Source organism: Colletotrichum orchidophilum (genome assembly GCF_001831195.1).
Source record: "Colletotrichum orchidophilum strain IMI 309357 chromosome Unknown Scaffold_164.1, whole genome shotgun sequence".
Classification (NCBI taxonomy): Eukaryota; Fungi; Ascomycota; class Sordariomycetes; order Glomerellales; family Glomerellaceae; genus Colletotrichum; species Colletotrichum orchidophilum.
Window position 1 is genome coordinate 78,558 of NW_019173120.1, and position 12,119 is coordinate 90,676.

Below are 12,119 nucleotides of genomic sequence, written 5' to 3' on the forward strand. Positions count from 1 at the left end.
TCCTGGCCCGCGCATGGCGATGGTTGATACGGGCGTTGTGGGTTGTTGAAGGAGTTCAGGCACGGAATGGCATGACACACTGTACAATATTCCCATTACTGGAAAACTCAAAAGAATGAAGCAAAATGCAAACCAATTTCCACTGGAATAGCGACTTGAACTATACCGCGGATGTCACCCCAGGCGAATACGACTTAAAGCTCGACATATCTACACACCACAACGCATCTTGACAATAGCAAAGCTGGTGTTTGACTCGTCCGTTGAGAATGTGGAACTTTTCCTATTCGCCATTAAAATGTCCTGCGCAAGTGCTGACGGCTGAGGCCTGTCTCACCCGCCCCGCGTTCTTTATTTGCGCGGTGCCTGCAGGAATGCAGCCATCGTGGATTGGGACCATGGCGATCCCGTCCTCCGCGCAGCGTTGATTGAATATGGCTTGACGCCACTCTGACGAGGATAAGCGTTTTTTCACATCAAACATTACGCATATGTTCTTGTATCTATATCTCATATTTACCATCCCTTCAAAGTTGCCTCTACCTCATTTCCAGTCGTATCGAGCAATCGAGCGCCCCTCGCCGCGCTATTTTCGTACAGCACACAGATGTCCCAATTTTGTACTTCCAGTTGACACGGAATCAAACCCCGCGTCGCGCGTTTCGGCCCAATGTTTTATTCCGTCTTGATAGTCTTTGACGCGAGGGCCAGCCCGTCGACGATCTCGCCACCCATGGACAGGATCATGTAGCCTGAGCCGAGGAGCCAGGCGCCGCTGTCATTACGATTCCATGTCAGCTTCTACACACCATTGGGATAACCCTGTCTGTCAATCTGGGAGATTGGCTTACTTTGGAATAATCCATAGAAAGAGGAGGTCCAATGGCGTGTTGTGGCCAATGTTGTCGAAGCCGGAAAAGTATTCGTTCGCCCCTGTAGTCGCCGTCAGTAAAAAAAACTTTTGCATGTCCAACACCCAGCGCAGAAGGGAAAAAAGAGAAAGGGACAAGAAGAAACAGAACAGGGAGCTTGGGCTAAAGGTGGATGCTGCTCACAGTATAGCACCGTCTTGCTCAACGTCATGACAGCCGCGCTGAACCCAATAACAATAGCCAGCGCCCCCGCCCGCCCGCCCACAACCTTTTTCATCGGCAACCCACCACCAGCGGGGCCGCTCTCTACGGCGCGGCCCCGCGAGAAGTAGAGCCAGTAGTAGGCGAGGTACATGAGCGTCTCGACGGCGTTGAGCGCGCCCTGGGCCGAGGTGAAGCCGTTGCCGGCGTGAAAAGCCTTCCAGCCGTAGACGTGGTCGACCTCGCCGTAGAGCTTGTAGGGGACGTAGAGGGGCCAGTGGAGGTGGCCGCCCGGCATGGTCCAGGGGCGGAGGAGGACGTAGCCCGTGTCCCAGGCGACGAGGGGCAGGGAGACGAGGAGCCAGAGGCGGGTCCAGGTCGTTGGCGCGTGGGACCAGCCTTGTGCGGTCGAGGTGTTTTCGGGGTGTGTTGTGGCGGCGGTGGCGACGGCGCGGGCTGTTGCGGGGATGCTCGAAGAGGCGTCGGGGCCGTTGGGGAGGGCGCGGGAGGAGGAGCGTGTTGAGACCATCTTTTCCGCCTTTTGGGCGTCGTGGGAGACTTGGGAGAGGTGTTTTGTGTTCGGATCGCGGTTGGCAATGTGATGGTATCGTCGAGGAGGAGAAATGGGACGAGGTTGGCTCGGATCGGTCCGCTGAGTCGTTGACGCGTTGTTTATCGGTTCGTATGAGGAGGAGGGAAGCTTCGGAAAGGATAATTGGACCGAGGAGGACGAGGACGTGTAAAGCAATGGGACCAACTCAATTAGACTGCCCGTCCCAGGGGACCTGGTTAAACGGTGTCGGGGACCACAAAAAGCGATACCCGAATACGACCGACTAGCTCTTGTGTCGCAAGCCTTCCTTGACTCTGGGCTGGTTCTCCCGAAACGGTTCGCGCGCTGAGGGGCAGCGGTGCGATGAGTCGACCCGCGTGCCGCGTCTCCATAATTTCGGGGGATTCGTGGTGATCCGTGCCTCTCTAGCGGATTGCGGGGGAGGGGCAGACATTTAAAGAGGGAAGGAAAGACACAACAAAAAGGCACCAAACAGCTTCCACCTTATCGTGCTTAAGTATGTAGCAACGGTCGAAAGGACCACAAGGCTGAAACAACTAATAAACGAGCCAAGGGTGTAGACATGGAAAACAATCAAAGTCCAGCGCAACTAGGCTTATTCCTAGCCATCCTTGAGCTCATTGTTGCTCTTGCAACTTCCCCGGGCGAGGAAAAAGGATTGGACACGGAATGACGAGCTCCCCTCAAAAACACTTGCAAAAAGCACCTCGGGGCTAATCATTTCCAGAAATCACTACATTTCTTTTGGCCCAACTGGCGAAATGCCAGTCAACGTCCAGAGCTCCCTGACGAGTCTAGCCCCGATGTGGATGACTTGAGCACCAGTGTGCTCAAGATCCATGAGCACAATGGTGCCCTCTCTCAGCCCCATCGCATGAGTCCTGCAGCAAGGTGGATTAGCTGCGTCGAGTCTTGCAATCTGATTGCTCGACAGAGAGACGCCACTGACGCGTAAGTAAACAGGGCAGGGTGAGATAAGGCGACAGACAGCAATACGAGCCACCCAATATTCGATCAAGTACCTCCCTCACCTTGCCTCACGCTACTTAAAAGGGGACTGGGGAGAGCCTTCGCACCACCCTTGACTACTGAGCAAGCAGTCCCGCTTCAACAACACCTCTCGCCATTCGAAACCTCAGGCAACATGGAGATCCAGCGCATGGGCGACCAGCCCACAGCCTGGAACAATGGCTGTGGAGAGATTGATGTGAGAAACAATTATCATTGGCATGGGCTTTTCTCGAAGTCTTTCCCCACAGACCCTCAAGATTCGCACTCGATTGCAATTGGGACTTCTGGGCTGCTTGATATCAAAAATGCCAACTTCCGAGAACATCGAGACGGGTCTGGGCCGAGGGGCGGGAACGCAAGATACGAATCCCTTTCCACGTCGTCGGGAACACACAAGAGAAAACGGTCATTTTCCGACATGGATCAATCTCCTTTCGAAGACGACGAGCCAGATCCATCAGGGAACCTGGATCAACGTAGAGTTCGAGTCAAAAGCAGCAAAGAGAGACTTTTTGCGTGTCCTTTTTCCAAACGCGAACCTTTACCTTTTACATGCTGTTCTGATCTCAGATCCAAGGGATTCTCCTCGATTGCAATGCTAAAGGAGCATTTACTCAGGCGTGAGCGCCTGAAATCCTCGTCGGGTCGAGAGATGGATTCCGTTTCTGGTCGCGAGAGGGCAAACATGTCCGGAGAGCCGTCGCCCGCAACGTCACGCCTTTCGATGTGGGATGTTCTGGAGATGGCCCCTACGGTAGCTTTTCTGTCGTCTTTACAAGTCGCTGCTATAACACAGGTGGGCGACAAGAACCCAGTGAAGGCTTGGTATCGTATTTGGGACATCATTTTTCCAGGAGAACAGAGACCAGATTCGCCATACGTCGAATCCGGGTGTCATTCCGACAAGAAGTATCAATGCCATTTCGACAAGTATCAATCATCACGCCCCCCTGTCCCGGACCCCAGAGACTGCCGCAGGCGACACGTTTCTGAATTCGACGAAGAGGCGACGTCCTATTTAGGGGGTAGTCTACCCTTTATCAACCCTGGCTCAGGACACCCACCTTGTACAACGTCAAAAGCTACAACGCCACACCGCGACATGAGCGACCTAGTATTTGAGGCTCTAAGAGACCTCGAGAATAGACTCGCAGCAACCCGGTGCCGGAAGACTTCTGGACAAAAAGAAGGGAAAGCACCGAGCAGAAAACGTGGTCGACAGTCTGGGAGTCAGCAACAGGAACCACCATCAAAACGGCACATGGGATCTCGAAACCAGCAAAGGGGTGGCAGTGAAGAAAGAAACGAACACCCCGACGAGGACGATCCGGATGGCTCCGATCCCGAAGACAACGATGACAGCAGCGGCTCAGGGAATGCAGAGGAACGATTTCTGGCCTGTCCTCTCTATCGAAAAGACCCAGAAAAGCACCCTACTTGCGCGATGCTTCGTCTAGGACGAATCCGGGACCTCAAGCAGCACATGAGAAGGAGGCACAACCGGCCCGAGTTCTACTGTCCCATTTGCTGGGAAATATTCTCGGGGCCTGAGCAGCGTGACTCGCACCTCGTGCAACGCTCTTGCCATTCCGTCGACGAGTCAGGTCCACCCTGGATTACACGAGAGCAAGACGCCTTGTTGGAGGGGAGAGTACCAAACGGGTCGACGGAGGACCAGTGGTTCAGCGTGTGGGATATTGTGTGCCCGGGCCAGCGACGCCCGAGACCAGCCTTTTCGTTTCTGGGCAAGATGGTGGAGGATACCAGCACCATCCGCCGCGAGCTGTGGGAAGAAGACGGCCGGCACATTGTCGAGAACCTTGTGGCGCAGCGAGAGGCTTTGCTCCAGCAACCTCTGACGGCGGAAAACAGGCGTCTGGTTCGGAGGTGCATCATGGACGCTGTTGCCCACGTGCTGGAGCATCCGGATGTTACACAGGCGGGGCCGATCCGGTGGCATCGGGGCGACGAGGGCGGCGACGGTCACTCTGCAGCAGCAGCAGCAGCAGTCCCCGAATCGGAGAACCGGGCGCACGGCGGTTTTGGCGGTCCATCCGACATGTTCCAGCATCAAGTACAAGAGACGCACGATAGCTTGTTCCCGGTCGACCACACGCGCATCGCCAAGTCGACTTGTCTTGTCGACGGTGTGCAACTAGACGAGTCGACCATGGCATCTTGGTGGGACTTTCTGAACGTGCAATCGATTGATGGTGCCGAAATGAGCTTTTGCAACGCGCTTTCGACAGCCCTTGGCGATGGACACGATTGCATTGTCAAATTCGCGGATGTGGCGAACGGTGCTGATGGATAGGAAGATGGATGACGATTCTTGGTCTGCCATGGTTTGTCGTTCCTTTGGCTGATTCTTTTTTGCGAGGTAGGGAGGGATGGAATGAGTGAGTGAATGTGTTGAAAAATAGTAGACAAGTAGAAATGGTCGCGCCATCTTGCTGATGAGGGGATGGTGGAGATGGTAGTCCGAGTATGCTGTATTGAGAACATACCGACAAATGACCCCAGGGAACTGTGCTATTTGTAAACTCCTCAAATGCTTCTGTGGAGGCACGCACATGGGATGGGGGAGCCAATCCGTAGAGGTATTCACAACTCTTGGGCGACTAGATGAATAAGAACATTGGTGCTGAGCTCGCGTATGGTACATGAATAGCTTCGCAAACACTAAATCACAAAGGGCACGAGATGTTGATGACTGCCCCCAATTTTGATGTCGGGTCGGCGAATGGTGATGTGATTGTCTAGGCCGGGAAGCTGGCGGGGGGAGGGGTGGGCTCTGGATTGAGATTGGAAACACCACGGTAAAAAGCAGGTATGCAAGCGGAGATGAAAGTGCGCGAATGTTTGAAATTGATGGCCGTAATGGATTAGAGGCTGGGTTTACTAGGAATACTAAAGTGCTGCTAACACGGCCAGATGCTGTCAGGATAAGGAAAACTCATAGCCCTGGAAACAGTTCAACCACCATGCTATTCCTGTGATGCGTGTTGCACGTTTATTTTCGATGCTCAGTGCCCTCTTTTGCTATCCAAGGCGACCTCAAATGGTGTGTGAAGCTCGATGAATCTTTTTTCCAGTCCCCGCGTAGGCTGATGCGGGTATAACGCCATCTCTGAAAGTAACATGAAGGAGGTACGCTAAATTGAATTTCCCTATAACCATTCCATGGTCCATGATTATTGATCCAAAGGAAAAAAAGAAGCAGAAGAAATGAAGAAGACACCAGGGGAAGGGGGGGGGGAAAAAAGCAGGTGCAAAAGAACCAAGCTATCGATGTAAATAACAAATTTGGGGAGGCTTTCCTGGTTCGCGCCGACAGTTGCACTGGTATCCTTCAGCACCAAGCACGTCGGCAGGCATTGCAGAATCGTCAACGGGAGGCGGCCACGGGAAATCGGCCATCATCTGGTTGGGAATGGCCTGTCGCGGGTCGAATCCCGGAGGGGGAAAGCTGAATTCAGGGCTCGGGAAATTGTAGTTTGGTTGCTCTGGGGGTTGGGTGTAATAAATGTTGCCTGGCCCGGGAGGCATTGCGAAAGGAAACCAGGTTTGAGAAGGCATAGGGGTGACGGGGGGTACCGCGAGTCTTCTGACGACGAGGGGCTGTGATGGAGGCACGCTCCAGATGCTGTTGTATACATTCATGACCAGTTCCAAGACGTGGTCGCTCAGGTTGAGGCCTTGCATGCCCTCGACCATCCAGGGATCGACTTGTTGTCGTGTCGCGAGCTCTTCGACGTCGTCCAAGTAGGGCGAAAAGGGTCTCTGCTGACCTGGAAAGACAATGTCCCAGATGGCATACCAGAATTCTTTTTCATTCTCATGATCGGACATTTTCAAATCTCGGATCCTGCCTATCTGGTCTTCATTGAGACCGGAATTATCAAACGTGCAAACACCGCGTTGGCATCCTTGTTCTCTGAGATGGTCTCCGAGCTCATCACTCGTGTCGAACAAGGAGAAGCAAATGACGCAATGGATGGGTTGCCGATGATTGCCTCTACTCTTGACCGTGAAGTGTCTCTTGATATCCTTGACGTGCTCGAATTTGTAGTGGCGGCAGCCGCTGTGGGTGACAGTGTCGTTGGCGTAAAAGTGGCACGCGAACAGCTTCCCCTTTGACCTGGCTTTCGTCCTGGAAGCGACGGCGATCTTCTGCCCGCTGCCACCACGGCGGCTCTTTTTGCGGCTCGTGTCGCTGGAGGTGGAGTTCCCGCTCGACCTGGAGGATTGTTTGCGACGTTTCTTTGGTCCAGAGGCCGAACCCGCGGGGCCCCGGGGACCGTCGCCTGCCGTGTCATGGCCCGGTCTTCGCAGGCGCGCCACGAGCTGCTCCAGGTAGCGCCAGGACTTGGTGAACAAGCCCCGGAGTAGATGGGGAATCGGCGGCAGATGAGCGAGTGGGTTGTTGAGCGGGAGCCAACTTGAACCTACATCCAGGGATCTCTGCTTCGGGCTTAGGCAGGGAGAGCCTGGAGAGCAGGGAGCAGCTGTTGGCACCCAGTCGGCGAGCAGAGCGGCGGCAGCAGGCTTGAGAAGGTAGAAGCAAGCGCCGCAGGCGGCCAGGGAGTTGAAAGTGAAGACGTCGTGTAGAGAGTCTTGAGTTTGACGCTTGACGCTACCGTGCTCAAAGACCGGCGGTTGACCATGCTGTACGACGGGATGGTTGAGAGGAGGACCAAAGGGAATGGGCAACACCGCTATGCCGGCGGGGGAAAAGTGAACGTGGGTCAGGTTGATCTGTGACGGCTTGGAGAGGGAAGCAAACAACGAATTGAACAAAGGCGGACAGCTTCTCAGGGCGTCGGCCGCGTTGGACCAAATATCGACGAGCGATGACTGGCCCCAGCCGGTCGGTCCCAAGGTTGGTAGGCGGTTGGCCACAGAATCCGAGGAAAAGAGCAAGCTACCTGGAAGCCTCAGTAACGAAGTCATCGGCGGAGGCGTTGAAACCCAAAACGGGGAGGCTGTGAGGCTGTTGGCTGCAAACGTGCAAGAGGTTGAGTTTTCTGCGATGCGGTTTTTGGCAATTGAAAGAAGAAGATTGGATTGAAAGAAGGAAGAGAGAGAAATCTGTAATTGGATCTGTCTGGGAGAAAATGACATGAACGAAGAGTGAGAGGCTTCCCATCCATCCTAATCCGACTCCTCCTCTCCTTCTTAGTGCGGTTGCCTCTTTTTTTTTTTTTTTTTTTCCCCCCCTTTCTTTCCTCTCTCTCACTTTTCCCGGCCCCACCCCCTTTGATCCCGCTCTGGGCTGGCCCCCCCCCCACCCCCCCTCTCCCCCTCCCTCTCCCCCCCCCCCCCCCCCCGCGGGGGGGGTGTCTTTTTTTTTTTTTTTTTTTTTCCCTCACTTTCTTTCCTCTCTCTCAGATGTCCCGGCGCCAGCACCTCTGATGCGGCTCTGGGCGTGGCACACACACACACACTCTCTCTCTCTCTCTCTCTCTCGCGCGCGCGCGCGCTCGTTGGCGTTTGCCATAAAGAGTGTCAAGTAAATTGGGGCAACTTTGCAGTGCTGGCGGCTCTTCCCAAGCAACTGCGCACTCGCTCTCTGGTTCAACACCAGCCAGCCAGGCCGGGATGTGACAATGCAGCACCGCCATTGCAGATTCGCCGGGGCAGACTCGCCGGGGCAGACTCGGAGGCGTTCTGCTCCGTGCCATGTCTGTTGCTGTCTTTTTGTGGTCTAGCCCTTCGCCTCACGATTCGCAGACTCAAAAAAACACCATCTCACGCTGTAAAAGTCTCGCGGGTTCTTATCCGACGATAAAGCTCGTAGTCTTCTCGGAGTGAATCGGTCTTCTGATTCGCCAACCCCTCGCCAACCCATCGTATCGTGCCATCTCTTCTCAAGCTTCCCTAGCCGCCAAGTACCCCATGCGCAAGGCAAAGACGTTGCCTCGCGCCAAAACAGCCTCTAGTCGTATCCCGAGGCCGGAAACCTGATCTGGCCAAGCGGTGGGTGCAAGCCATTTTCCACTTTGGGTTACCTTTACACACGCAATCTACGTCATGCGCGAGCAACTGCGCGCGACGAGCGAGCAGCTTCACAAGTCAGAAACGCGCAACTGCTCGTTTCTACAATTTTGGAGTGCGCAATCTACAGTAACGACACGCCCGCGGCCACATTGTATCCACGCCCCCCCTTAATGCGAACCGTTCTTCTCTTTTCGCCAGGGCACTATCTGGGGTCTGGGAGTTGAGCGCATCCGCCCAAAAAGTCGCTGTCAATTGCGCACATCTGCGCTGCGCGATGGTTGAGAGAAACTGCGCAGCGATGAAGGAAACCAGGGTAATGGACTGTTTGGGAAGACATAGAAAAGAGTTGAAAAAGTCTTTGAAGCTCGAGCATGAGGTGCCACCTTGATGTATTCTCGAAAACAAACCTTTATCCAAACAGAATTCGATCAATCTTGACGATACGGCCAAGGAATCAGACCGGTTCAGAACTCGAGATGCCGAGTAACGATGCACACTCCCTCCGGACAGGAGACAAGAGGTGGGTGCTAGTCTGGTGACCCCCCCACCGAAATTCGTCATGCTCATTGTTCAGCAGGGTAGGCAAAAGCGGCCAACGGGCTGTGCGAACCACCAGACTCGAGGCTTGGACAAAGGAAGAACCACCAATCCCGCTCGCAGCGTACGGTCTCACACAAACAACTGGCAAAAGGGAGGCAACACATTCTGGGATCGAGACGTTTGGTAGGGCGTGGGAGCAGGCTGCGAGGAGATGAACAAGATACCCAAATCATATCATTGATACAGAGAAAGTTAATTCAAAGTTCTGCGTCTTTGCGCTGGAGCTATATGTTGGTTCGCGCTACGAAGTGACTGGGACTTAATGCTTGACGCCCCCATAAACGGACACTATGCATTTTCAAGCTGCAAATGAGCTCCCTAAACCCGGCTAGAGAGGCTTATCTGAGCCTGCACAGCCCCCTAAATCTGCAACCACGTCGCTCCCCGTCGGTGGACAGCCGTGTCCCAACCCAATTTGTCACAACGCGCCAGATCTCAAACCATGACTGGAACTTATGCGCCGGCATGTGTTCCGCGAAGCTGGTGGTGTGGTAATAGCTGGTAAATAGATTGGCGGGATATTGGGTCATATATGCGCCTTGGAATCCTGAGGGCGCAAACGGAGGGCTGGGTATGACTTTATAAGTTTGGAAATCCCACACACCATTTCTAGAAGCCCCCTTAAGTCGAGAGATCTGTTCTGGAAATTTTCAAGTGACCGCTACGGCTGTCATGTAATTGTCAGCAACCCCCAGGGCTTGCTTTACCATGGACCCAAGTCTTCATTATCCACCACTTGCAGACACTGCAAACGATGGGTACGAGAAATCCCAGCTATCCGGCTCCTACTTTGTCGTGCCCTCGCCGGCCACGACATTCTGGAATGACCCGAGCTCATCTTGGCCTCCACTTCCGTCTTTTGGTCATGGACAAGACCCCAGTGAATGTGGTGAGGATTGGCTGTCGAGTACGAGCTTTGGGTGTGGACTAAAACAGCAACACAGAAACGTCGTCTCAAAATACATACCTGAACGACTGGGTACTGCTGCCGCCTGCAGAGTCGACATTCATTGACCCTGCACTCACACGGGATGATCTGTCGAACCTCCCTGATGAGTTGTATTCCGAGCTTAGAGAACACCAATCCGCCGGGCTTCCTGAGTTTCTTGGCCCAAGCTATCCATACCCGGATTCACAAGGTCAACCTTGGGGTATATTAAATCACGAAAAAATGGTTTGGATACTGTACTGATCCATGTCAGGTTCATACTCGCAAAGCTTTTCTGAGTCAAGCTCGGTCCTAGCCAACTCCGCCCAATGGTCGACGGAATCAACCTACGATGAGCATGTCATTTCATCTGGGCAAAGCACTGATACTTGCTACGGAGAGACCGCTCAACCGACATCTGACCAAACCCTCGACCCGAATACAAGTAGAATTGGGAATCGCAAGCGGGCGAGATCCCAAGCGAAATCCTGGGACTATGGAGCGTCAAGTTGTCTCAAAGAAGAGAACACTTCTCCACATAATACAGGAGAGGCGGAGGAAGAGCTTGAAGGTGAAGAAGCAGAAGCACCGCCTAGCAAAAGGCTGGCTTGTCCCTTCTACAAGTTTGATCGAGTCACACACCTCCACTGTGCTCGATTTCACTTGAAGAGGGTCAAGGACGTGAAGCAGCATCTTCTCAGGAAACATCGGTTTCACTGCACGGGCTGCCACGAGGGGTTCAAGGACAAGCAGAAGTGTAAGGGCCATGTTGAGGCCCAGCAATGCCACAGCGGGGCCAGCCCGCAACCTGCTGTGATTGACGAAGGCATCTCGGACCATCAGGTAAGCGATCTCTTGAAGAGGATGAATAGCGGTAATTCATGGTACATAATCTGGGACATTTTGTTTCCAGGACACGCTGTTCCGGCCTCGCCATTCTTGAAGAGCGGCGTGGAGGAAGTCATCTCCACCGTCTGCGACTTGTGGGAGAAGAATGGGTCCAAGGTCCTGTCCTCTCTCAACGACGCCTCCTTGCCGACGAATTTGATAACCGACGCAGAGCGCACCAAGGCCCCCGGGAACTTCCCTTCCTCGGGGCCGTCTGCCAATGGCAATCTGTTGCTGATCCTAAACAAGCTCGCAAAAATCAGTGCCACGCAGAGCGAGGCCGAGGAGATGTACCCCCCACGATCGCAGCTCTGCTTTCCGACGTCTGCGACGAACTCGCCGTCCACCTCCTACACGACGACGTCCTCGACCACCCTTGATGACGGAGAGAGATGGCAGCTCGGTGACGGGATGTTGTCTAGTCCTCCTCTCAAAGTGGAAACCCCGAGCTACGCGAGATCGAATTCGAAGAGGAGAGCCGAGAAATCACGAAACGTTGGCGGAAGAAGAATGGAAAGCTGAATTTCAAGTTTCTCCATACCCTACTTTTTTCTGTCTGAGCAATAATGGCCTTGTTTTTGAAACTCTTGAGAATACGCAGGCTTCCTTCCACCCACTCTTGCCTCTGCAAAGTAGTTATCAATATGCATTCAGAACAGATCTTGAAGTGATATGAATCTGATCATAACAAGACGATGCTTGGCTGTTTGAGTTCCTAGATCAGACTGTCTGCCACCAGCAGCTCATGGGATTCTACATTGCTACCACGTGATAAAACCCACCTTTTCAACCTAGTCCGCACATCGATTCCACGTGTGGCCAGGCAACAAGGTACATCAAGTCCGTAACATATAAAAGGTGGCACCACCAGTTACGGATGAGGACTTCCCCATACAGAGTATTGAATCATTGCACGTGATGTTTCCATGCTACGTTTTCTCAAGTGACAGTCTTGCCGCGTATTGCGCACTCTCACTTCATAGTAGCGTCACGCGGTTCGAAAAACGGATCATGGGTCAGGCTGGGCCGAACCGAAGTTCAACTT

The 12,119-nt window shown here is 53.7% G+C and overlaps 4 protein-coding genes across 4 annotated transcripts; 2 read left to right on the forward strand and 2 right to left on the reverse strand.

Moving 5' to 3' along the window:
- Positions 1-675: 675 nt before the first annotated feature.
- Positions 676-1,602, reverse strand: CORC01_12756 (uncharacterized protein; the record flags this gene model as incomplete). The annotated part of the gene is made up of 3 exons (XM_022624374.1): positions 676-775; positions 852-933; positions 1,056-1,602. 3 exons carry the CDS (start codon positions 1,600-1,602, stop codon positions 676-678), a joined length of 729 nt encoding a protein of 242 aa, XP_022469140.1.
- Positions 1,603-3,253: 1,651 nt separating this feature from the next.
- Positions 3,254-4,972, forward strand: CORC01_12757 (uncharacterized protein; the record flags this gene model as incomplete). Its single annotated transcript, XM_022624375.1, has 1 exon — positions 3,254-4,972. The coding sequence occupies one exon, from the start codon at positions 3,254-3,256 to the stop codon at positions 4,970-4,972; it is 1,719 nt and encodes a 572-aa protein (XP_022469141.1).
- A 971-nt stretch (positions 4,973-5,943) lies between these two features.
- On the reverse strand, positions 5,944-7,611 carry CORC01_12758 (uncharacterized protein; the record flags this gene model as incomplete). The annotated part of the gene is made up of 1 exon (XM_022624376.1): positions 5,944-7,611. One exon carries the CDS (start codon positions 7,609-7,611, stop codon positions 5,944-5,946), a length of 1,668 nt encoding a protein of 555 aa, XP_022469142.1.
- A 2,355-nt stretch (positions 7,612-9,966) lies between these two features.
- CORC01_12759 (uncharacterized protein) lies at positions 9,967-11,596 on the forward strand (the record flags this gene model as incomplete). Its single annotated transcript, XM_022624377.1, has 3 exons — positions 9,967-10,147; positions 10,203-10,409; positions 10,461-11,596. 3 exons carry the CDS (start codon positions 9,967-9,969, stop codon positions 11,594-11,596), a joined length of 1,524 nt encoding a protein of 507 aa, XP_022469143.1.
- Positions 11,597-12,119: the final 523 nt, after the last annotated feature.